Raw genomic sequence first — 26,653 nt, forward strand, 5'->3', positions numbered from 1 at the left:
AAGAGAATTCCTAGCCTGTTCCAAAAAAAGAGTTTGTTATCTTAAGATACTCCCCAGAGTTGCAAACCTACAGGGAACAAGAGGTTAAACTTTGCTTAACTGCTTTTCCTTTTCCCCTCTCTCATCCTGTTACTCCCCACCCTGCTGTCCACTCATAACTTCCAGCACACCGAGAGTGAATGACCATGTTTCTCTATCCAGGGGCAGGTCAGAAAACCCACTGGTGTTTCGCAGCACCTGAGGATGGAGTTTGCTGAATAGGGTCAGGCTGTGGTCTCCTCCTTCTCCTGGATTTCTTTCTGAATCGCAGGCCCGTGGCAGATGGTGGCACACCATGTGGAGGCTGCTGTCACTCGGACCTATTTTCTTGTGCTGCATCTTCCAGGAAAGCGTTGGCATCACCAGGCGATATTTCATCGGAGCAGTGGAGAAAGAATGGAACTATAGGCCCGACAGACAGAATGGGTAATAGTACAGCAACTATATATTCTACCAAGGGTTTGGGGGATTTGGTTTCAGTAGAGAGTAGAGCTGGGAAGTAGGGGGCCTCCAAATTTTGGGAACGCCAGCTGTCATCTCCACTAACCAACTCTTCCTGGTTAAAAGACGGTGGTCCCAATGGTCTTAAGGACTGTAGAGAAAGGATGCAATTTTTGGATACGGTATGACCAACAGCATTATAGTTTTGTACATGTCTATCCTTAATTTGTACCACTTGGCCCCTCCTGTTCAGTTTTTGCTTCTAATCTCCTTAGCCCTGCTTGGCTCCTCTCTGCTGGATGTGCCAGGAGTGAAGGGAAAGAAAACATTTATTTAATGAAGTGTTGACAGTCTGGTTGGCACTGTGCTAAGCAAGTCACAAATCTTGAAGCCTTTCTAGATGCCAACCACAGTTGACGAAGAACCATCTGGTCAAGTAGAATGGAAAGGGATGAAAGGAGCAGAGGGACTTATGGAAGAAAGTCTCCTTCAAGTGGGTGTTATTCAGGTTTACTTTTAGGACAGGGAGGATAGTACAGTAAGAGATAGTCCTTTTGGGTGTAGGAGGTCCTGGATTCTGTCCTTGACATTTCCAATTAAAATTGCTCAGAAGTGCTGGGGAAAATGTCAACTGAAGACACAAGAGAGCTGCTAATACCATTAGTTTATATGATGCCCTCCAGATGTTCCAATGGGAGTAAATAGTCCTGATAAGCATCTGGATGGAGAAGAAAGAAAATGTGGTGATCAAGATGAACCAGTAACTTGTACTACTTTATGGGACTTCCTTAGTGTCCCATTCATAATGTTGTGGTCAAGAAGAAGAAGAAAAAAACAGAACGGGGTTTGCTCTGGATTTAAGTTAATTAGCTCTTCCTTTTATCTTTACAATAACATTGTGAGGCTGTTTGCATGAATGGTTCAGAACCATCCAATCCATTTTGCAGCTGAAGAAGGATTTAAACCCAGGTCTCAATAGAAGAGAATATTTGCAGCTCTGGGTTGAACTGTGGAGTCTTTGATGCTCTGTGAGTTTGGTTATTTGTTTGCAGATGTTTCATTGACCAACTAGGTCAGAGCTAGTTAGTTAGTTAGTGAGTTAGTCAGTTAGTTAAGGTAATTAATACCTTAAGAATCACTGTCCTAAAAATATCAACTAGTCCTACAGTTTTGTTATACTGCACCTATTTTTATTTTTGCTTACAGTAAAGCTCCGAAGGTGAAGTACAGAAATAATATTTTTAAGAAGGTACACGAAATAAAAATGCCAAAATTCAATTGATTAAAGATATTTAAGGAAACATAGTTTTACATCCATTATCTACATCTCATGAGGTTTTTCTGGGGCCAGTCACAAATAGTGTTAGAATGAATGGCTTTTTTGAACAGTGTACCGTACTGTAGGTTTTCTCTGGAGCAGCGAATATGCTTGTACAAATAAATTAGGATTTGTAATTTGTCAGGGAGAAAAATTTCACTCAGTCAAGAGCTGGAGTGCAGCTGTGATTACGCTAAATCCAGGACATTGATTTAGGGACCATGACAGAAAATTTTGCTGTGAGATTTAAAGATTCCAAATATATGTAAAGAAATTACTAATTTATTCTCTCTCTCTTTCTCTCTTTCAAGCTTATAAATGCAAAGAAGGTAGCTAGAAAAACGGAGTAATTAAACAAACTGAAGTATTTTAAACAGAACTAAGGGATAGCTGTTCTTTGAGAGGATGGGAGAGAAATCAACCTATAAAATGCTCCAATACTGGAAGTTTTTAACAAGAGACTGGACAGCCATTTGTCTGAAATGGTATAGGGCAGACATGTCAAACACAAGGCCCGGGGGCCGGATCCGGCCCGCAAAGTGGTTTCATGTGGCCCGCAAAGCCATCCTGGAAACAGTGAGGGAACGGCCCCCACTGCCTTGGCCCTGGCCCAGAGACCATCCTTCCACCAGAGACCCTCAGATCTGTCCCACTCCTGCCCAGGCCCCCATAGGCACCCTTGATGCGAACGATGTAGAGCTGGCCACGCCCACCCAGTAGGCCATACCCACTTTAGCCACACCCACCCAGAAGGCCACGCCCACTCAGGCCATACCCACCCGGCCCCCTGAGGGCAACCGCAATTCTGATGCGGCCCTCAATGAAATTGAGTTTGACACCCCTGGTATAGGGTTTCTTGCCTGAGCAGGGGGTTGGACTAGATGACCTCGAAGGTCTCTTCCAACTTTTTGTTGTTGTTGTTGTTGTTGTTGTTGTTGTTATTATTATTATTATTATTATTATTATTATTATTATTATTATTATTATTATAGGATAATAGCTTTGGACGAACTGAAATACTACCCAAATATTGAAGAAGTTTTATTTATTATATTGAATCCAGTTAGTCCTCAACTTATAACTGTTCTTTTAGTGACCATTCGAAGTTACAACAGCATTGAAAAAAGTGACTTATGACCCTTTTTCACACTTACCATTGTTGCAGCAGCCCCAGGGTCCCCTAATCAAAATTCAGACACTTGGCAACTGTGTCAGAATCCATTTATATCATATTCATAAATGTATGTTTAAAACATTATTCCATGGATCCTGCCATCTCCCGAGGAGGAGGGAACGGATGTGTATTGAGCCTGTATTAGGCATTTCAAAGGAAAAGAGAAGCCTTTTGAACTGGGGGAACAAAAGAGGGGGGTTAGGGTAGGAGCATCTGGCTTGTGTCACGGAAGAGAGCCATAAACATAAAAGGTCCTAAGTTCCTTTTTCCCACGAGACGGATGATACGAGGTAAATGATGGGGGACTGACCAAATGGGATTAAGGGGGGGTTGAACCGGGAACTCTTTATAAGGGTTTAGTTTGTAGAACAATATTAAGTCCTGTCTTGTATTCCTACAACCAAGCATGTCATAGTAAAGATTTCTTTTGTACTAAGATTTGGCTCCAAGAGTTTTGTCTTCCTAAGATGTGGTTTGGGGTGGGTCCTGACAAACTGGCTCATATTTATGACAGGTAGCAGCATCCCGGGGTCACGTGATCAGCTTTTGCGGTCTTCTGATGAGCAAAGTCAATGGGGAAGCCAGATTCACTTAACAACTGTGTCACTAACTTAATAACTGCAGTGATTCACTTAACAGTGGTGGCAGGAAAGGTCATAAAATGGGGGCAAAACTCACTTAACGAATGTCTCAGCTAGCAGAAATTTTAGGCTCCATTGTGCTCATCCCCTCACAACATCAATGCCTTCTGCAGCGAGCACGGTACAAAAGAGATAGCATGATGTAGCTGCAGAAAAAAACGGAAGCTACCATTTAAGAAAACAGATAATTTCATGGCATCACTGCAAACTATGGTCCTCTTTTCCCAAGAAACATTGCAGGACTTTTCTCCACCACAGGACTCCGTTATTCTTCTCCCTAAAGGTCACTGTTCCATTTCCTAGCCAGCGAAGGCCAAATTGTGAAGGAGAGCTTGAGCACAATGGCATGCAATGTTATTTCTGGCCTCCAGACGGAATTTTGCAGACCAACGACACCAAGTCCTGCCAAATGTTCCAATCTCCCCTCCCACCAAATGTCTTCTCTTTGCAATTTGGCTTTTTCTAAGATGACCACTTTTTTAAAAAAAAAAAAAAACTTTGAAAAGTCCTAATGGGGAGCTTTGAGATCTGTCCTCCTTCATCCTCTTTCTTTTGACTCTGGTCTACCTTTCTTGTGATGCTCTTGTGGTGCTGCTCAAATTAAACCTGGTCTTGTTCCTGAATGCTGAAACGAGGAGATCCTTTTGTTTCATGCAGGACTGCATCTTCTGGGGTGGGGGAAGAAGGTAGGCAGTAGAGTTTACTTCTAAGATACCTGGACTGTTGTTTTTTTTCTCTTTCTCTCCCTGTTCAATTGGGTCAAATTCTTGGAGACTGCTTGGGAGACGTTCCTGTGAGTTTCTTGGCAAGCCTTTTCAGAAGTGGATTGTCCTTGCCCCCTTTCTTCAGAGGACTGGCCCAGAGACACCCGGCTGAGGCAGAACTAGAACTCAAAGTCTTTTGGTTTCTAAGCTGATGCCTTAACCCAGGGGTGTCAAACTCAATTTCATTGAGGGCCGCATCAGCATTGCGGTTGCCCTCAAGGGGCCGGGTGGGTATGGCCAGGGTGGGCATGGCCTACTGGGTGGGCGTGGCTAGAGTGCGTATGGCCTACTGGGTGGGCATGGCCAGCTCTACATCGTTCACATCAAGGGTGCCTATGGGGGCCTGGGCAGGAGTGGGACAGATCTGAGGGCCTCTGGCAGAAGGAGGGTCTCTGGGCCAGGGCCAAGGCAGTGGGGGCCGTTCCCTCACTGTTTCCAGGATGGCTTCGCGGGCCACATGAAACCACTTTGCGGGCCGGATCCGGTCCCCGGGCCTTGTGTTTGACATGTCTGCCTTAACCACTGCACCAAACTGGTCCTCCCTGTACTGAAATGAAAATCAAAAGCCACGGCTCTCTTTGATTTGTTTTGCAGTTGCTCCTAGCGCCCGGATTTCCTTGGCTGGTCTGAGTCATCCTAGAGAGAAACTCTTGGAAACCTGCCTGCCGGCCAAGTCTGTTCTTAGCAGGCTTGGATGTCTGACCTCTGATAGCTAGTGGCCCTTCAAAGTTTCCAGCACTAGGAGTAACAAGGTAGTCATGCTAGGCTCTGTTATCTGCTACCCTCGTACATGCACTCCCGTGTAAAACATACGTTGGAAAGCAGAGCGTGATGAAATCCTACCTCAACTTTGGAGAAATGTTAGAAAGTATATTTTTAAAAGTATCAATAAAAGAGAAGATTTGTAGCTCAGGGTTGAAATGAGGGGTCCTTGGTGCCCGAGGAGGAGGAGGATTGTGGGGTTCTTGGTGCTCTCTGATCTGGGTTGTTTTCTTGCAGACATTTCATTATCCAAACTAGGTAACATCATCAATGCTAGAAGGGAGTGGGGTTTGTGGAGAGGAGGAGGAAGTGGAGGAGGAGGATAATTGTGGGGTCCTTGGTGGTCTCTGATCATGGTTGTTTTCTTGCAGACATTTCATTATCCAAACTAGGTAACATCATCAATGCTAGAAGGGAGTGGGGTTTGTGGAGAAGAGGAGGATAATAATTGTGGGGTCCTTGGTGCTCTCTGATCATGGCTGTTTTCTTGCAGACATTTCATTACCCAAGTAGATAACATTATCAGTGCTAGTAAGGAATGGGGTTTACTCTCCGTTTATATTCTAGTGGCTTGCCCTGTCAGTGTTGGTGGGAGTGGACTTGGAGGGCTGTTTACTGCTAGCTTGTTTGGAAGTTCCTTGATTGGGGTGTTGTTTACTTGGTGTTAAACTTGGAGTTAATCTCTGCTCATCTGGGTGCTGATTGCTGGTGGGGAGTTTTCATAGTCTTCTGACTTCTAGTTGAGTAACGTCTTCAAGAAAACAACCAAGCTCAGAGAGCACACAAAAAACATCCCTCATTAAAAAAAATATTTGGCAGAAGTGATTCACCTGGCCATCGACCCTTCCCGTGGAACGCTCAGAACCATGCCTCTGAAAGAAGTTGAGGCTCTTGAGGCAATGGGACAAATGGACTGGAGATTACAGGGGAGATAAAAGGAGAGGCCTCAAAAATGGAATATTTTGCTAAATGCCCCAACAGTATCGACAGAGTGTGGTTGCAAAGCCTATTTGCAAGTCCTAAATTTGAAATATCTTTTTTATTTATTTATTAAAGAGTTTTATAAAAGTTACAATATTATCCCATCCCCAACCCACCCCTAAACCCCCCTCCCCCCCACTTCCCAAAGCTGATTACAGGGTTACAAATATATAATAATCATAAACTAACTAACATTAATCAACTATCTAAATAACCAAATACATAATACACTTTAACCCGCCTATAACATGATTACAAACACTCTAAAATATTATAAAATATTATATATTATAAAATATATATAAAAAATTTAAATTATAACAATCTAAAGTTTACTCATAAGCTAAATGGAACTTTTTAGTCCCATATTTTTTCTGAATATAATCTATCCATCTTCTCCAAACTGAAATGCTAAATTTGAAATATCTTATATTTGCACATCACTGCAGGTAGCGGCACCTAGCTGACCTGGGCTAGTTTTAGAAAAAAATGAAGCTGGAATCAGCCTTGTTAGTTGTCGAATCGAACACCCATGAATCTGGATTAAGTGGAGGCAAGGAAGCAGCCCAGAAGACAGCAAAATGCTTCCCTGTCCTTGCCAGGAAAGCTGTCGGATTGTGACTATGGAGCAGAAAGCAGACAAAACAATAGGAAAGAGATGTTGCTTTGATACAACTTTATGCTACACATCACATTTCTCATTTTGCTCTTTCCAGTCTTTTCAACCCTCCCCAACCTGGTGGTGTAACACCCCCCCCACACACACACACCACACACACTTCAAGCCTGGGGCCATTTGGTCCTGGTAAGTGAGGATTATTGGAGGTGAAGAAGTCCTCCTAACCCTGCTGATCAACAATGCAGGATTTGAAATGCAGACACAGACTCTTTGAACTCACCTGTCTTCTTTGACTAACTCTTCTTAATTTCTTAGGTCGTCTTCTTCCACCCCAGGCCCTCAATATAAGAAGGCAATTTATTTGGAATATACAGATTCTACATTCAGAGAAGTAAAACCGAAGCCTGCTTGGATGGGTAAGCTAAGGAGTCTTTCCTGCTTATAAGATTGGTACTCTTCTCAGCAAAATTTGGGACTCTTAATGGAGTTGTTCCTGCACTGAAAAACGTCTCAGGTTGATTGACTGCTGTAATATGGAGTCCATGCAACTATATTAGAACACTGCTCAGGAACTAGAATTGGTGCAAAATACATCATCTTATTTACTAACTGGGAAGAGGTAGGGAGAACGTCTTGATAATTGTAAGTGAAACAGCTACATTAGCTTCAGCTTTATTTACCGATGGGTTTTCCCACGTTAAAAACAATGAAATAACAAACGACAAATCCACTCCATTTATAATGCATATTTGCTTACCAATATTGGTAGTTAAAAGATCAAGAGAAGGCTGGAAGATCATGTTTGCCTTGTTTATCTAGGTTTATAAATGGAAACACGCTAGGTATGTACTTGAGGAAGATTTATTACAGGAGAAGAAGATCAAAGAGCAGGTGATGTAACAGTAGTCATGAGCCTGTGATTGTGGTGGGTGTATCAAACAAAAGTTTCAAACATTTGCAAATAAAGAAAGAACTGGTCACTTTCACCCAAAGAAATCCAAACGTATCCTTGGAATTGTTACCGCTCAACTTAAGGGTTGGGGAGAGGACAATTCTGACGCTCAATTCCCAATCTTTCCTTCACAATTAGCAGAATTTCCCTCTTCAGCCTGTACCCATTTGTCTTCTTTTCATTAGGTCTTTTGGGCCCCATCATCCAAGCCGAAGTCTATGACAAGGTGGTTGTGACCTTTAAGAATATGGCTTCTCGTCCCTTCAATATCCACGCTAAAGGAGTATCTTACTGGAAACCTTCTGAAGGTGAGAGTGTCTGCCCTACTGTCCATCTTCAAGGTGCTGGTGATGACCTATAAAGCCCTAAATGGCTTGGGTCCGGGATATCTGAGGGAACACCTGCTGCCGGCATCAAGCTCCCTTCGTCCTGTGTGCTCCCACAGGGAGGGTCTTCTCAGGGTACCGCCGGTAAAAGATTGCCGGCGGACAATACCCAGGGGGAGGGCCTTCTCTGTGGGTGCACCGGCCCTTTGGAACCAGCTGCCTGTAGAGCTTAGGACTGCCCCTGACCTTCGCTCGTTCTGCCGGGACCTGAAGACCTGGCTCTTCGAGCTTTCTGGCCCAGACTGAGAGTATTAATTGGGGTTTTAATTGGATTCTAATTGGGATTTTATTTATTCAAGGTTAATGTAATCATTTTAATTGTTTTTAATTTTTGTAATTTGTTGTATTGTTTTAAAAAAACCTTGTGAACTGCCCTGAGTCCTACGGGAGAAAGGCGGTATATAAGTCTAATAAAATAAAATAAAATAAATAAATAAATCTTGCAGGCTCTTCAAATGATTTCCACAGCTTGTTAAACTCAAGAGGCAGTGCAAAGAGTACAATCAGCTTCAGCCTTTGGATCTAGCGACAGTGCAGCTTGGATGGTTTGAGCTTAGTGTGTTGTGTGACATCAACCTTCACAGTCATTGATGGCAGTGCTTATGTCTTTTCAGGGGCAGGCTATGACGATTGGACCAGCCAGCTAGAGAAAAAAGATGATGCTGTGGAACCTGATCACACTCATGTCTATGTGTGGGAGATCTTAGAAGATCAAGGGCCAACTGGATCGGATACACACTGCTTAACTTATGCCTACTCCTCTCATGTGGACAGCGTCAGGGATATTAACTCTGGATTGATTGGACCACTGCTGGTCTGTAAGCCAGGTAAGATCAGGTGGTAGAAGCAGACCATTCTCTTGAGAACTTCTTATCCAAAATCCAGGTGTTTTTTTTCCCAGATTCATAAGGACCTGCTAGCATTCTTTCAGTATTCTTTGTGATTTTAGTCCATATATTCATACCAGATTCACTTGCAGATCCAGTGTGGGTACCTTAAAAATCTTGTTTATGCTTTTTCTACTAGAAAAGCAAGCTACCTGTGTAGTCTTTTGTATGACATTCCAAATATGCTCCTATGGTAACACCTGGCATTTAGGCAGCATTTTTCTGAAACATTCCAGTTTAATCCCATATATTATCTCAGTAAAATATCCGCATGCATGATTTTGTTATAACAGCACTATGAAATTAGGAAAAGAAAATATATCTCTGTTGCACAGGTGTTATGGTAGGAGCATAGAATGTGTAAGGACTGAGAAATTGAATGTGATTTAAAACTACTCCATGAACTCATAAGTCCTTCCAACGCCTAGCTACCTGAGTGTGACATGGATGATCATTCAGATGATGTAGTAGACCATTAAGACATTTCAGGATTCCTGTTGTAGAAAGTCTTTTTGCCATTTTGTTTTGATGGTTCCATGGAGTTTCTCCTCTGCAGGAGCTTTGATGAGTATAAAAGCCGGGGGCAAAATACAAGAATTTGTGCTGCTGTTTTCTGTATTTGATGAAGGTAAGAGAAGAATGGGGAGGGAGGAGAGAAAGGGGCATGGTTGTGCTCACCTTGTGCGTGTGTTTTTGTTCTGTTGAATAAAATCATCCGCAGTCAATACACCTTTCTGCAGGCTTTAAGCTTTGCTTGTTCCTAATGGGTTTAATTCTTCATGTCCAACCAACATTCTAGATTACGTCCCTTGATTATTTGCATACCGTGCTATCTAATTTAACAAATTCCAAGAGAATTCATTTTTATTTTAGTTTCATTTGGCTTGTAGACTACCATAAGTGTGCAGAACTGGACCGAAAGACAGGATACAGATTACATGATTATGGTCAAATTGTCCTGAGGACTAGGTTGTCTTCCCAAATAATCAGCAGTAGGAAACTGATTATAGGTTCCACCTGAAAAGGTCGAAGCCTCAATGCCTAATTCTGCTTTTCCTATAATGGGCCTGTAGGACTGGAACAATGGATAACGGTGGGCTCTTTTCTTGGTGATTTGGAGTTCCTTGGATTAAACTCTACCACTTTCATCCTTCTCCCTCTCTTCAATGTCTCCATCAGACAAAAGCTGGTACTCTCATTCTCACATCAGAGGAAACTCAAAGTCTCCATTGACTCAGCATCAATTTCATACCATCAATGGGTTCATTCGTTCTTCTTTGCCTGGTAAGAGTCTGGCCAAAAGGACAGCACTTTTTATGAAACATGTCAACTAACACATGACATTGGAGATAGGCTATTTGGGTCGACAGGGTGCTCGTGTGTGTGTGTGTGTGTGTGTGTGTGTGTGTGTGTGTGTGTGATAAATTTAAAAACTGGTGCAGACATTTGAAATCAGTAGAAATAAAAACGATGAACTGATATGATACTGGTGTTTGGGGAGAAATATGTGAAGATGAAAATGTGGTATATCTCTCCTTCTCTGGGATCTATCAAAGAACTACCCAGATCATGTCACTCAATAATGAAAAAAACCTGAATGGACTAGAAAAAGGAGTGAATGAATAACTCATAAGAAAACAAAACTCTCTCCAAGTTGCTTTCCATTCTTCATTTTTGTCTCTGTCAAGTTTGGTTTATTGTTCTTGAACATTTATTTTTAAAACTATGCCCAAAGTATGCATTCATTTATATTTCTCCCAACACACGTATTTTTCATTTGCAACTACATTTGCCCTAACATAAATGCGGTTTCTATGAATATATGCATTGATTCCCAATATATATATAGCCCTATCTAGACCGGGATGCCCTGCGTACGGTCACTCATGCGCTCGTGACCTCTTGTCTGGACTACTGCAACGCTCTCTACATGGGGCTGCCCTTGAAGACCACTCAGAGGCTCCAACTGGTACAGAATGCAGCCGCGAGAGTTGTGTTGGGAGTCTCCCGATACTCCCATGTTACACCTCTGCTCCGTGAGCTGCATTGGCTCCCAGTTGTCTTCCGGGTGAGGTTCAAGGTGCTGGTATTGACCTACAAAGCCCTACATGGCATGGGTCCGGAATACCTTGGGGAGCACCTGCGGCCGGCATCAACTTCCCTCCGCCCAATACGCTCCCACAGAGAGGGCCTCCTCAGGGTGCCACCGGTCAAAGAATGCCAACTGGTGGCCCCCAGGGGGAGGGCGTTCTCTGTGGGTGCGCCGGATTTATGGAACCGTCTTCCGGTTGAGCTCCGGATGGCGCCCGACCTTCGCTCCTTCCGGCGCGATCTAAAGACGTATCTCTTTGAACAAGCTGGCCTGGCCTGATGGGATGGGGTTGGGTTTTTATTACTTTTAAATGTGTTTTAACCTATTTAAGAGTTCTGGGCACTTTGTTTAATCTTTTTTAATTTTTGTATTCTGTCTTTTTAACATGTATTGCCCTGTTCACCGCCCTGAGTCCTTCGGGAGAAGGGTGGTATACAAATAAAATTAATAATAATAATAATAATAATAATAATAATAATAATAATAATAATAATAATAATAATAATAATAATAATAATAATAATAATAATAATAATATTTATATCACTATTGATTGTCATTATTATGTTAGCCAATTGCAGGGCAGAATTCTGTGAAGGGCACGCTTTGAATGCTAATTCGAATTTTGGATTCCTTCCTTGGTTTGAAAACACAAAGTTGGAATTTTGCACTCCTGCATCTCAACCACACTTTGTCTTGAGCGTCACTAAGCATCTTGCCAAGAAGGTTGTCCTTTTCCCTACCTGCAGATCTCAAGCTGTGTGAGAAGAGGCCTGTCTATTGGTATGTCATTGGCCTGGGCACCAGGCCTGAAATCCACTCCATACTTTTTGAGGGTCACAGTTTTTTGGTGAGAGAACATCGGCACGCCACCCTGGACATCTCCCCCGCCGCTTTCCTCACTGCTGAGACAACACCCAGAACTAATGGCACATTTCGGATGTTCTGCCAGATTCCATCGCATCAGCAAGGTACCTGTCTATGGAGATTCTCAGTCATCTAGGTCATGGTTGAACCCCAAACTTCTTTTTCAGGAGGCAACTGGACTTCCTTGTTTTTCTTTGAAAGACGTTTCGCTTCTCATCCAAGAAGCTTCTTCAGCTCTGACTGGATGGTGGCGAAGGGAAGGATTCAGTCAGAGCTGAGGAAGCTTCTTGGATGAGAAGCGAAATGTCTTCAAAGAAAAACAAGAAAGTCCAGTTGCCTCCTGAAAAAGCAGTTTTGGGTTTAGCCATGGTCCTTCCTAAAAGGACCATCCAGTTGTCCTGCAAGGTAGACTTGTAAGCCAGAGCACTGCCCTCAGTGCAATTGAGTTTGAGGTGCAGTGTCTATGGAGATTCTCAGTCATCCTGGTCATGGTTGTCCCAAAGGTGCTTTTTCAGGGGTCAAGTGGATGTTCTTGATTTTCTTTGAAGACATTTCTTCAAAGGACACAGAAAACCTCCAAATGGCCTGAACGGCTCTCTAAAAGAATGCAAATGACCAGCGGTCTGCAAGGAATATAAATCCTTCCATTCTCCACCATCCAGTCAGAGCTGAAGAAGCTTCTTGGATGAGAAGCGAAACCTCTTCAAAGAAAGACAAAAAAGTCCAGCTGCCTCCTGTAAAAGCACCTTTGGGACATCAGCAAGGTACCAGCTTTTAGCGATTAAACAACAAGTAAATTGAAGGTGTCAGAGATACAGTGCAGACTCTTTATGTAAGGGCAGGAGAATTTATCAAGTTTTATTTATTTTTATTTTCAGCATTCAGCCAGGGTGGAATTTTTTCCCCTATGTTTAATGTTGGACTTATTTGATGTTTGAGTCATTTTTTTCTATTTTTCCCTTTTTCGTACACATTTTTCCCCTGTTGTTGTTACTGTTGGATGTATGTTTTTTCTGGTTTTTTTTCTGTTTTGTATTTTATTCCCATTGTCAAAACCTAGCAAATATATATATTTAAAAATGTGTCGTGCCAGATCGTGTTGTAAGGAAACGGAACATTCGGTGACATGCAATTTGGAAGTAATAAGACACCAGATCTGAAGTGCAGGTTGACTGTCACAGCGAGCACTTTGCTTCCAACAGAAGGAAGGTGAGACCTGGCTAACATCTGGTTTTCCCTTTGATTCCAGCTGGCATGGAAGCCTTAATTCAAGTGGAGGTTTGCCCAGAACCTCTTCAGAAGAAGCTGAAGATGGCAGAACCATCTCCCAGTGAGGACTATTATGATAATTATGAGGAGGATATAGAGAGCACGGTGATAGACATGGATGAGTTTTCACCAAGGATTGCTGGACGTGCTCGCGCCAAAAGACTGCCTGTGACCTGGAGGCATTATATTGCTGCCGTGGAAGGTGATTGGGACTATGCCCCAGTGAAGCCCACTAATCTGGACAGGTAACGACTTCAAGTAATTATGACGTTCGTGTCAAGCCTTTCATGACTGGAAAATTCAGAAACAACAAAAGACGGTTACCGATAGTAAATTACAGATGCTTGAAATTACTATAGTAGTTCTGCAGATCAACTTGCACCTAGCATAGTTAAGGTGGAATAAATTTTTCTCTCGTACTTCTGCCTTTCTTGGGTTGGCTTTTGCCACAGTCCTGTTTCCTTCCCTATAGTTACAAGGTCTGCTAGACCAGCGGTCCCCAACCTTTCCAGCTTGGCAGCCCGGCCCAGAGTATGAGTGGCAGGTGCACGCCCGCCCAGCTCCATTTGTGCACGGGACGTGCGTGTGCACCCTCCACTCGGGCAAGTGGAGCTTCATGCATGAGCTTTCACGAGTGGAGGGTGCTTGCCCTTGCACGCAAATCTCCACTCAAGCGAGCGGCAGGAGGACAATTATGTGGAAGGCACCTGCTCGCCCGCAAAGCTCCACTTGTGCGAGTGGAAGGCACACATGCATGAAGCTCCATTCACATGAATGGAGTTTCCTGTGTAAACGCAAGCACCCTCCACTCTCACAAATGGAGCTTCATGGGTGTTCACTTGCCCATTTCTCCTGTGGCCTGGTTTTGAATAGGCTGTGGCTTGGTAGAGGGCCACATCCTGGGGGGTTGGGGACCCATGTGCAAGACATTCCATTAATTCATAAGGCCTAGGGAGCTATGGCATCAAAGTAAACAGTGTTTGGATCAACAATTTAAGACATGCCGACTATACAGTTCTGCTTGCCAGTAAGCATGAAGACCTTCAACTCCTCATCAACAGAGTCACAGAAATATCTGAAAAATACGGCTTGAGGCTTAACACCTCAAAAACCAAGATCACGGTGGTCAGCAAGCAACCCGTTAATTTGCCACCAATAAATTCGGAAGGAATACCATTAGGAAAAGTTGAAAGGATCACGCACCTCGGTTCTAATTTACATGAAAGCTGGGACGTGACCACTGAAGTAAAGACGAGAATAGAGAAAGCTCGAACAGCACTCTTCGAAATGAAAAAGGTCTTCTGCAGTCACGACATAAGCCTAAGATTGAAAGTCAGGCTTGTCAGATGTTAGATTTTTTTCCTATCCTGCTCTATGGAGTAGAGAGTTGGTCTCTGACAGAGGGACACCTGAAGAGACTAGAAGCATTTGAAATGGGGATTGACAGGCGGCTGTTACGTATACGCTGGGTTGACAAGATCAGAAATGAGGAGGTGATAAGCCGCCTGGGAAAGCCAAGCGAAATCATCAAAACAATTAAAAAATAAAAGTTAGAATATTTTAGATATGTAGTGCGACACCCAGAAAAATACAGCATGCTCCATTTAATCCTCTAGGGAAAGACTGAAGGCAAATGAGGTCCAGGCAGAAGAAGAACATCATGGCTTCAAAATCTAAGGGACTGGTTTGGACAAAACTCAGCACCACTTTTTCGTCCGGCTGCTGATAAAAACAGGATCACCAACATGATCGCCAACCTCCGATAATGGATATGGCACAAGAGGGAGCTATGGTGATGATGAATCATCAAAGGATTGGCCTCTGTTACAAGTAGACAACTGTCCAATAGGACAGAGATAGATGAACACATATGAACTGGACACACTAGAGGTTGGCTGCTTCTGTGAAAAGAAGTGAAAGAAAAGTGCTAATTCTTTAATCTGTCATGGCAGGTTAAGGAGGAGGGATTAGATTATAGCAGTATGGAATACACATTGGACAACCATTGTCTGGCAGCATCCTATGCAATATAATCAGCATCATGTGAATGAGGGTCACACTGAAAAGTCTTTGGCAGTTGGATGATGCTTAACTAATGGACCTTTGAATAACTAGGGACTTGCTAAACCATTGGTCGTGGTGTTATCCATTCAGTCGTGTCCAACTCTTGGCGATTCTGTGGGCCAGTCTCTTCACATCTTCCAATCTTACACGACTTCTTTGAGGTTTTCCATGCTCTGGTTGGTGTTAGCCTTGATGGTGGCTAAACCATTACAGATCTAATATTCTGTTGACTTGCACCCGTGACTTTCTGTTCTCCTCTGCAGCACTTACAGCAAATCTCTGGAAAACGGCCCCCAGCAAATCGGGTCCAAGTATAAGAAAGCCATGTTTGTGGAATATGAGGATGCGACTTTCAGCAAGCGAAAGGCATCCAAACCAGATCATTTGGGCATCCTGGGACCTGTCCTCAAAGGAGAAGCTGGCGACGAGTTTATTGTAAGTGATGAAACGGAGATGCTCTTCTCTGGGAATGTTCTCGTGATCGATAGTGGTGCCAGGCAGACAGATCCTCTTGGACCAGTCTGGGAATCCTTTGGTCCTTAAAATATTAAAGAACCCTAGGCTTGGAAGGATGGGACCTTGAAAGGAATCCTCAGATCATCCCAGACCAAGGACTGTCCAATCTTTTCTTGGAAATCTCCGGATGATGGAGCATCCATGACTTCAGAAGTTTGGCTGTTCCATTGTCTAATAGCTTTCTCAGTCTTTGGTGAGCTGTCCAGACTCCATGATCAAAGCTACAGAAGGATCCTTCTGTAGTTTCCATATCCAAATCTTAATGGACTCTATCAGAAATGTTCAGTTCATTTAGTTATTCTATGGGGTGGGAAATATTTGAGGGCTATCAGCCATGTTTGACCAGTTTGTTGACTTGTGCATACTTTGAAATTGTTTACAAAGAATCACTTTGGACCACTTGTGTATCCCAGGGATAGTCAGGAAAGTTGAGAGCCAAGAGAAGAAATATATCATGTTAAAATGATGGAAAAAGGAGGCAAATGGATACAACAAAGGCTTTGTTATGACTAAGTTCCAACACATTTCAAAGCAATACCTCTTCATTAAGAGACTGAAAAAAATAGGTAAAATAGCATAGTGTAGTGTACTAAGCACTATAAGAGTAAATAGGATGCTGGTATAATGCATATTCAATAATCTGAATGAATAAAATCTGCGTTCACGAAAGGTTTGGCCTACTCGCATCTGTTAGTTAGATCAAAGACTTTTTTTAGACCCACTTTCTGCTTTTTTCCACCAATTCATTAGGCGCCTCATTTTTTTCTGATAGAACTTATCAATGTTGATGTTGATTGCACCAGGTCTGCCTTAGTTAATTAGCAGTAAATTGATTGCTTTTATTGATTGTAAACGCTCTCATGTCCTTGAGGGAAATAAGCAATTGATAAAAGATTGCACTCCATAAATAAGCAAGCAAACGAACCAGTCAACCAGTTTTCAAGATTCCATGAAAGCTTGAATAGAAAGAAAAATTCACTCATTCTAGTTACTGTGACTCTGAAGTCTGAGAAAAATCCTTAGCGAAAGGTGGTGTGTTCACATTTATTTTGTTAAAAATGTAAGATATTTATTTATGGTAACAAAACAATCTTTAATTTGATCTAAAAGTAACCTTAAAAAATTTAAACTACAAACAAACGAGGAAGAAAATTATTGGTTTAACGATAAATTCACTGCTATAATGTCAACAACGCAAGGTATGATTGTAAGACACAGTACCACAAAATCTCTGCTACAATAACACACATTGCTGCATCTTTCAATTGGCAGAAAATATTGCCTTTTTCAAAACAGAGAGATCACACATTTCCAGGAATATAACTTTTCCATTCTTTTCACTGCAATATTTATTACTGCAAAGCATGGGGAAATTAAAGTATAGTGTCCTTTGGTATTCAAAAATAAAAAAATACTTTTCTGCGTATTACTGGACCCCAATATCCCTCTAATAATGGCAGAATTGGGATTAAATATGATCTAGAACAGGGGTGTCAAACTCACACATCGTGCCCACCCCGTATCACGACTTTTTTCCCATTGCCAGCAACGGGGTGGGCACAGTTTTGCCAAGACACCTCCGGCCCGCAGGCCAGCAGTTTGACACCCCTGATCTAGAAGATCCCAGATCTTTCTTTATCTATTTTGATAGATTTCACACGGTATATTGCTCCACATCTAGAATGCTGCAAAGAGACTGAATGGAATATCAAACTGTCTCGTTTCAGATTCTGTTTAAGAATTTGGCCAGCCGGCCATACAACATTTACCCTCACGGAATCACCAGTGTCACCTCCCTTCACCCTATTGGAAGTGCCCGACGTAAGACTGGCAGAAGGGGAAATCTCCTGGAAAGTGGCTGTGGAAGGGTGGTGGGCACAACTCTCTTGCTGCATTCACACGTAATCCAGAAGTAGGGGGAGGGAGGGAGGGATCCAACCAGCCAAGATGGTTCACAGATCATGCTGAGACCTCAGATTTGATCTGTGATACTGATCTGAATATTGCGTTCTGTGCTAAATCAAACATGAGAAGTCGAGCAGTTGGGGCCAATGTAAGATGCCCATTATATGCTTACTGTTACATCCTGTGCCTCCTAATCAGAAGGAGAAAGCAGAAATGATGCTTCTCCTATCTAGTTCATGTCTACCACTTCCGGTCAGGGTTGTCCCCACATTTTCCTACTTCAGTCTTCAAGCCAGCTTTGTATCTTTCAAGATTAGGAAGGTGATTATAGTTGAATATCAAGCTGGAGATGCTAAGATGCTAACTGCGGATGATGCCAGCCTCGTCCAGTTTGTGATGAATTTTAACGTCTACAAATCTCATCTACTCTGATAGTTGGGGCAAACTGGAATATTGACAAATTTCCTTTAAAATTCCATTTCATTGTTCCTGGGCTTTATTTGTTGAAAGTAGCATCTGCCCTCTTCCTATCAATCCATTTCCTTCTGTTCTAAGGCTGCAAATCTGCCCACCACACTTTTTGTGTGTCTGTGTGTTTAACCATCTGGATTTCAAAAGTTCATTGCTGCCCTCTTGTGGAAAAGAGCCATTGTTGGAGGCGTGTCAAGTCCATGTGAGCAAAGAAATTAGGAGGCTTAATTAACCCTAATTAATTAAACTAAATTAACCCTAATCCTAGCCCATTTCAACTCAAGAAAGTTTGTGTCTTATAATAACATGTGTTAGTTAGAAAAGATGGTACCAGACTCTTGATTTATAATAATTTATAGTTATTCAGACCAACTTATTGTGATCTTCTAGTCTGGATAAATTTCAGATAGTCTTAACTATGAATACAGAGGGCTTCGAATCATGAGTTGGGTAGCTAGTTTGTTTGCATTATTCTGATCACTTTTGACTCATCAGAATAGCCAACTTGGCATCATGGATTGCATGCGTATTTATTTCTTGAATTTATATAGCTGCCTATCTCACATATGTACTTATATATCATTACACAATATGGGTATTTTTAACCTTGGTCTTCACTTGATAAAAGCCAGTGGGCTTTGTAAACCATGGCTTACAGCATGGTGTGCTATCTAGGCTACCGGGTGGCTTAGTTGTTCAACAAATGTGGCTATGGGAAACCAGTAGGAAAGTGAACTATGTGATTTTTGTGGCTTGTTTCTTCCTAGATCAGAACATGAAGGTGATACCAATACGACCTAAACAGGTGTTTGCATACAGGTGGAAGATAATGCCAGAAGATGGCCCGACCAGATCTGATCCTAGTTGCCTGACTCGCTACTATTACAGCTCAATCAAACCTGCTAAAGACTTAGCATCTGGGCTTATCGGACCCCTCCTGATCTGTTTCAAAGAAACCATGGATCAGAGAGGCAACCAGGTTTGTTCATTGCTACATTGTGGCAGAAACAACTGGGCTGTTCCAATTAGGCTAACCACACATTATGCCGGGATGTAGGAAATTTTATATGCTTCTCTTGAGACTTCAGAATTCTTTGGCAACCCTCAAGGGTTAAGATGTAGCCCTCAGCTCCATCCATGTGGAGTTGCTTCAAGTAAATGTGGTAGGGTTTTTTTCCAGATCTGGTGTTTAAACATCTTATAAACAGGGTATTTGGTGCTACATTTTCACCATGCTTCCAAGTGGGTGTAATGACTAAAGGATTGGCTTGGGATTCAGTCATAGAAGTTCCCAATGTCTTTTTGAGACTATTGAAGACTGTCAACCACACAATGATGTCATGTATGCCATCTTCATCATCTTGAAGAAAAAAGTGCTATTAGTATTAATAATTGCTATTCCTACCCATATAATTGCTCTCCTCCCCCTCCTCCTCCTCCTCCTCCTCCTCCTCCAATTTTAGATTCATAGATTTGGAAGAGATATTAGAGATCATCTAGTAGTTCAACTCCTTGCTCAGTGCAGGTCCGTTGTAGCATCTTTGACAGAGGGCAATCCAACCTCTGAAGACTTTCAAACAACAGAAGTCACCCCTTTGTATGGCACTCTGTTCCACTGCCTATTACTAGTATCTGAGTGCTTAATGGGTGAAAGATAGCACTTCCAAATTATACCTAGAATGGAACTGGAAATGGGGTGGAGAATATTTTACAAGAGCAGCAAATAAATATATTCTGCATGGTGACTCTTCGTAACGTCTTTCATGTGAGATGTTATAACATACGATCTTTTGCATCTACTGAAATCTCTCAACCAGTTCCAGAATCAACGCCGCATCCAATACATTTCACTCACCTGATTTAGGATGCTACCTGAGCACCATCAACAGTTTAAAGTAAGGTGTGTGCCTTAGAACTACTGTTCCTTTGCTTGCAAAGAAGATTGTTGCCAGGGTCATTTGTCCTTCAATGAGGTCATTTTTTGGAGAAGGAATGACAGATTTATCAGCAACTAATTCACTAGAAACGTTTGATCCATAGCCTGGCATTATTCAATGAGCAGAGACCTCTCTCTCATCACTTTTTTTTTCTCCACCAGAAGAATTCCATAAGATAGACAGGGTTGAAAGATCATGGCAGTCTTACAAAAAACCTTTGGATTGTTGGTCTTCCTGGTCCAACATCTTAATCTCTAGTTCCCCTCCCAGATCCGGACCCATTTATCCCCTATTTTTGTGATTCCTTCAGATGATTGCCGATGAAGCAAGATTTGTGCTGTTTTCTGTCTTTAATGAAAATTGGAGCTGGTACTTGTCAGAGAATATCAAGCAATCTTGTTCCGATGCAGCCAACGTTAATCCCCAAGACGCTGAGTTCTATGCATCCAACCTCATGTACAGTGAGTAGCTCCAGAATTATTATTTTTCTTTAAAAAAATGGTGTGGAGAACAGTGAAAGAAAGATAAGAATGTCACATGTGCCTTTCTTACATGTTAAGAATGTCACGTGTGTCTTCCTAGCTGAAGTTGTTGTGGAAGGTCTAATCATGCTACTCCAAGTTGGATACCAAATTTCCTTATATACTCAAAAATTGAAAATTGGCTGTTGTTGTTTCTTTCTTCTTCTATAGGACAGGTTTTCTATGAGGGTATAACTTCCTGTTTTCCTTACATTTGTTTTGGGGCAAAGCTGTGTAAATAGCGAAACCACTACTTATCCCCTTTCAGTGGGAACCAGTGTAGCATAGGGATTAATTTACGGATCAGAGTTGCAAGTTTAAGTCTTCTGCAACTGAGTGACTTTGGGATTTACAATACTCTTTCTCTCTGTCTTACCTATCTCAAAGGGATATTGTTATTGTTATTGTCTGACAGCCGCGGACAGGAAAGTATTACAGAGGGTGGTGAGCACAGCACAAGACATTGTGGGCTGTCTCCTGACACCACTGGATGACCTCGCCAGGGCTCGTTGCCTTGGAAGAGTGAGGAAACTTCTCAGGGATGACTCAAACCCTGGACGGTATCTCTTTACTCTCCTACCATCCAGTAGGAGACATAGGAGTATAGCCAGCCGTACCAACAGGCTGAAAAACAGCTTTTATCCGTGGGCTGTTAGGCTTTTGAATGGGATATAATCTTTGTGAATTTATGCAGAATTGACTTGGGAGGCTGGTGTGTGGTGTAGCTGGTTCACGTGGTGTGGTAGGATGGAGGGTTTGTTGTCACTGTGTGTTGGGGGGAGGGAGCACGGGGAGAGGCTCAGCTAATTTCAATGTACACATGTTGTACTTTGACAATGAAGGTTTATTTATTTATTTATTTATTTATTTATTTATTTATTTATTTATTTATTTATTTATTTATTTATTTATTGTGAAGCTAAAGCTAAGGCAGAATTCCACGCAATCCACCTTAAGTTCATTGGGGAAAAAGATGAGATACAAAATGATAATAATGTTGTCAAACATGACAAATCATCGGATGAGCTTTCCCCAGATCCAGTCCTGCATCCTTAGATACGACTGGACTTTCTAGAGGCCATTCTGGCTGAGGGTAATGAGATTGTTTGTCTAGTCTTTGATGACACGGTCCCTTCCATATACCAGGATCAATTCCCTTGAGTGCTAGAAGGTTTTTCTTGTTGTTGAAATTCTTTTTTTACTTCATAATTCTTTTTTCTCACTCTTCTTCCAGGTATCAATGGATATGTCTTTGATAATCTTCAAATGAAACTCTGCCAGAACCAAGTGGTATATTGGTATGTCCTGAATGTGGGTGCCCAGAGCGAGATCCTCTCTGTCTTCTTCTCTGGAAACACTTTTAAGCACAACACTGTGTATGAGGAGGTCCTGGCAATCTACCCTTTCTCTGGGGAGACCGTTATCATGTCCATGGATAATCCAGGTTAGGCTGACATTAATTGTTCTTTGAAGAAACGTGGTGCCTTCGGAGGTTGATGAACTAGAATCCCCACCCTTCCTGACCATTGACCATAGGGCAGATGTTGCTACAAATTGGAATCCAACTGATGTCCTCCAGATACTCTGGATGAAAACAATTGGAAAACATATGACAGTTATAAACTTATAATATCATGTAGTCCCTTCATCCAAATCTCAGGACACATTTTTTTTAAAAAAAAAAAACAACAAACTTCACCTGGAAGGAAAGTTGCCTAACTTTTAGATACTTCTTAAACTTTGACAGTTAAGAATTACAGCTAGCAAAAAGTGCAACAAATGTTGAGTGATACAAAACAGGGAGATCTTTAGATCTATAGGACTGGGGGAAAATGGAATTAATTGAAAATATTATTAATGAAGAAGTGATGGACATTTCAGTTCAGTCTTATCTAGGAAAAAGACAAGCCATCTTGCATTCAATTGCAAAGAGGTTCAAATAGTTCTCAGAACCACTTTAATGAACTCACTTGACCTATTCCATTTTCACAATGCCCTTACCTTCTTGACAATAATAAGATTGATCAATGAAATTCATTATGAATCTTTATTTCTGGATGGTATTATGTTACTAGAAGTTTGACAAGTGTGCACCTGTTTGAAGGCTGAAGGCCATTCTTCGCTTCTGATGGGCATGCTAGAGGTCACAGTCCCCAGCTTAAATCTTTTCTCCAGTTGCAACAATTTGGTAATAACATTTGAAGGTTTCTTCATGGTCTCCAGGTCATATTAACTCTGAGGTCCCAGATTATGCACCTCTGATATAATCTGTACAGTATGTTATTTAAATCTTCCTCTCATTTATTTCTTGGTTTTTCTTTGGTTTTGTTTTTCTTTTCTCTGAGACAGGCAGATGGATGCTGGGATGCTTGAATCCTAATTTTCGAAAACAAGGAATGAGAGCTAAGTTAAGTATTTTTGTATGTCACCAAGAAGAGTATGTTGACCAGGACTATGAAGAGTACCACAATGAAGGCATTCCATCAGATTATATCAATGAAGCCAATACCCTACAGGCAAGAGGATTCTCCAAGAAAAGTAGACATCTCCAACTATGCCCAAACCAGCATCGGAATGCTACCTCACTTTCAAAAGATGGGAGGCTGAACTGCCTTGAGCAATCTAACCATCTTCTCAAAGAAAACCATCAGAAGAATTCCACTGGCCCACTCATCTCTCCTGGGAAACCCTTATCCCTAGATGAACCCTTGTTTGACATCTTGCCCAAGGATGCCTTCCCCATGGAAGAACAATTGCCTCTACTGAAGCAAAGTTTTGAAGGACACTCTCCTTCAGAAAACTCAGCACTCACACAGGAAATACCACATCATAATAACCTTTCCTTAGCAAGTTCAGCCAATTTAGATGGAAAAATTCTTGGTGTAGGAATTCACAGGCCAACTGATGGCGCTGGAAACTCTACATCTTTAAGTGAACGTCTTTCCCTTGGTAATAATGATATTCATACCGTGTCCCACAACGAAGCCATCGATGCAAGGCCTCTGAGGAAGACTCCTCAAGATAATGAGAGGGAAAAGATTATGGAGCTCAAGAGAAATCCAACTGCTGGATTGCCAAATCTTTTGAACAGCCAAAACCCCTTATATGATATTATGGACAGGCCTCTCCATATTAATAATATCAAAAATGATAATGATAGGTTCCCTATAAGTCTGTCTTCTACTAATACTAAGAGAGAGAGCTTTCCTCTACAAGGAGATTTTGAAGAAATAAACCAAGACAAGCACCTCGAAGGAAAAGAATCTTTGCCTAGTTTCAATGCTGCACCCGGTAAGACCAGTGTCACAAATTCCCATGGAGCCTTGAATGTATTTGTGGAGCAAAATGTTATGCCAAGTAGGTCAATTTTAAGGATTCCCCAGATAAATGTATCTGGGAAAGGGGATATTTCACACCTAGAAGGAACCTCTCCATCACAGTTAGCTGGCCTGGGAAGGAGTATCAGTTCTAACCCAGAAGAGACTCAGCCAAAACTAAACCAAGGGAGTTTAGAAATGTCAACACATGGGACAAAGTCAGTGACTTGTCCACAGCATTCCCACGGTTGCAACAGACCCTTGGGAAAGAGGTCTGCAAAATCACAGGAAGCCACGCTGGATGAAATAGCTGCTAGAGCAGATATCCAAACAAACACTCCCAGCAAGAGTGATAAGAGAGTTCAGCCATTGCTCAACTTCCTTGGGACAAGCAGTAAGACTGAATCTTCTATAACAAGACTTCCCTTAACAGGTAGGACTAAAGGAGATGATCAAATAACAAATGATGGCAGAACCACAGCTTCCCATTATTCTCTACGGAACATAATCCAATATAATCTAAGGCCATCCCCAGCAATGAAGAAGGTAATCAATACCACTGTGATTCCTCATCATTTTAGAACAGAAACAAGGGTCCATAATAGGGAAACAAGGCAAGGACTGATTTCAAATGATCTTGCGGAAGGAAACATTCCAGAAGTCAACTTTATTTCTCCAAAAGACACAGAACAAGCCCATACATCTAGCCCTCCCAAAGATGCACCAATTCTGAGACAAACTGGCCCGGAAAATCTTTTGCAATTGCAGCTGAGGAAGTCTGGTGGAGATCAGGAACAAGCATTAAGAAATGAATCTTTGAGGGCTACCATTAAAAGACAGGAGATGAACATCTCACCACAAACTCCATCAGCAAATGATACGCTCTCTCAAGACCTTCTGGCATCCAACCAGAATATTCAAGGGCAGCTGTTGAAGGAAATCAATAGCTCAAAAGAAATGAATGGCTTCAATGATGAACAAAAAGAGATTCCCAGCTCAAGAGATCGAACAGCAGTATTCAAAGGGAAAGAAGAAGTAGGAATCTCACTCAGCAAGGATTCAGGGACCGAGTTTCATGTGAAGGTCTCCAGAACCTCTTTAGATGTCAACCAACCAGCAGGAGGGAACTTCTCAAGACCTATGAAAGAGAAATCTGACTATGATGAATATAGCAATACAGAGGAGACCAAGGAGGGTTTTGATATCTACGAAGATGAACAGGATCCCCGTATGTTCACTGGGAAAATCCGACAATATTACATTGCTGCGGTTGAGGTGACATGGGATTACGGCAGCTCTATTCCCTCTCCATATCTGAGAGACAAGTAAGTTTTCCTTTTGCTTAAATTGCTCAGGTCGTTCAGTGGGCTTTGTGGCTAAGTGGGATTTGAATCCTGTTTTCATTTGTAATTTAAAGCCAATATTGATTGACGTAAAGAACAGAATAGCACAGTTGGATGGGACCTTGGAGGTCTTCTAGTCCGACCCCCTGCTCAAGCAGGAGACCCTCTACCATTTCAGACAAATGGTCGTCAAATCTCTTCTTAAAAACCTCCAGGGATGGATCAGCCACAACTTCTGGAGGCCAGCTGTTCCGCTGGTTAATTGTTCCCTCACTGTCAGGAAATGTTTTTGATAGATCAGTATTGCTGCTTGATTGTAGAAAGAGAACCAAAAGTCAGAGGTAACAGTGATGACTGAATTCATGGGTGTCATTGAATATTCACTTTGTGCTCTTTGCTGATAACTGCCGCTGTGGCTCCACATTTTGGAAGAATAGAACAGCTGCCATTTTGTAAATGGAAATATTCACCAAAGACTTGAGAAAAGACGTGTTTGTTTGCTCGAAGCTAGCAAAGGGCTATAACTGACCCAGTAGCATAACTAAAAAGTACTACCATGAAGCATAAGAAGAGCTAATTTCAGAGGACTTGGGCAGAAGTCAGACTAACCAGACTTAATGAGAGAGAAAGGATAGGGAAATATTTTTTTTAATTTTAATTCCATTTATATCCCGCCCTTCTCCGAAGACTCAGGGCGGCTTACAAACTTAGCAGTAGCCTTCATTCTATGTATATGCCTGCTTGTTAGGGCTTTCACACACACCCCAAGCGGCATTATTACAAAGTCAGCTTAATTGCCCCCAACAATCTGGGTCCTCATTTTACCTACCTCGGAAGGATGGAAGGCTGAGTCAACCTTGAGCCTGGTGGGAAATAACCTGCACTGATTGCAGGCAGCTGTTGTTACTTAAGGAGGCATTAGCCCACTGCTCCACCATATTACAGACTGCATACAATGTTAGACTATCTAGCTCTGGGTGGAATTTGAAAAGTTCCATTTCATCATACCAGTTGCTTGTATTCTATGCACAGTGATCCGAGGACCAGCTGGAGAAAGCTCTCTCGAAGTTATAAGAAAGTTGTTTTCCAAGAATATTTTGACAGCACTTTTACCCGACAGATGGTCCGTGGAGAGCTAGATGAACATTTGGGTATTCTGGGACCATACATCCGTGGACAGGTTGAAGATACAATCGTGGTAAGATAGAGGGGTGTGGGTGGAAAATATTAGCGGGTCAAACCTCCCATAATTAAACTGGACTTTAAAAAAAAGGAATATTTTGCCTTTGAAACCCCACTCCTATATTTGCTATTTATTGATGTCTCTGTCTGACCTTCTTTGCGATGTCCAGCTCAGCCATCTGAGGAGATCAAAGTGAAAATTAGC

At 42.0% G+C, this 26,653-nt stretch overlaps 1 protein-coding gene across 1 annotated transcript in view; it reads left to right on the forward strand.

Annotated features, from left to right (window-relative positions):
- The first annotated feature begins 215 nt into the window (after positions 1 to 215).
- F8 (coagulation factor VIII) overlaps positions 216 to 26,653 on the forward strand; it is a 50,969-nt gene continuing 24,531 nt past the window's right edge. Inside the window, exons 1-15 of the mRNA XM_081336426.1 lie at positions 216 to 465; positions 7,055 to 7,155; positions 7,877 to 7,999; positions 8,692 to 8,904; positions 9,521 to 9,592; positions 11,806 to 12,027; positions 13,173 to 13,437; positions 15,520 to 15,691; positions 17,500 to 17,593; positions 18,916 to 19,127; positions 20,396 to 20,546; positions 21,841 to 22,050; positions 22,956 to 23,144; positions 24,459 to 25,248; positions 26,299 to 26,464. Coding sequence (XP_081192552.1) covers positions 335 to 465; positions 7,055 to 7,155; positions 7,877 to 7,999; positions 8,692 to 8,904; positions 9,521 to 9,592; positions 11,806 to 12,027; positions 13,173 to 13,437; positions 15,520 to 15,691; positions 17,500 to 17,593; positions 18,916 to 19,127; positions 20,396 to 20,546; positions 21,841 to 22,050; positions 22,956 to 23,144; positions 24,459 to 25,248; positions 26,299 to 26,464 — 3,111 coding nt within the window. The 5' untranslated portion in view covers positions 216 to 334. The remainder of the gene's footprint in view (positions 466 to 7,054; positions 7,156 to 7,876; positions 8,000 to 8,691; positions 8,905 to 9,520; positions 9,593 to 11,805; positions 12,028 to 13,172; positions 13,438 to 15,519; positions 15,692 to 17,499; positions 17,594 to 18,915; positions 19,128 to 20,395; positions 20,547 to 21,840; positions 22,051 to 22,955; positions 23,145 to 24,458; positions 25,249 to 26,298; positions 26,465 to 26,653) is intronic.

Source organism: Vipera berus (genome assembly GCF_964194415.1).
Source record: "Vipera berus genome assembly, chromosome: 11".
Classification (NCBI taxonomy): Eukaryota; Metazoa; Chordata; class Lepidosauria; order Squamata; family Viperidae; genus Vipera; species Vipera berus.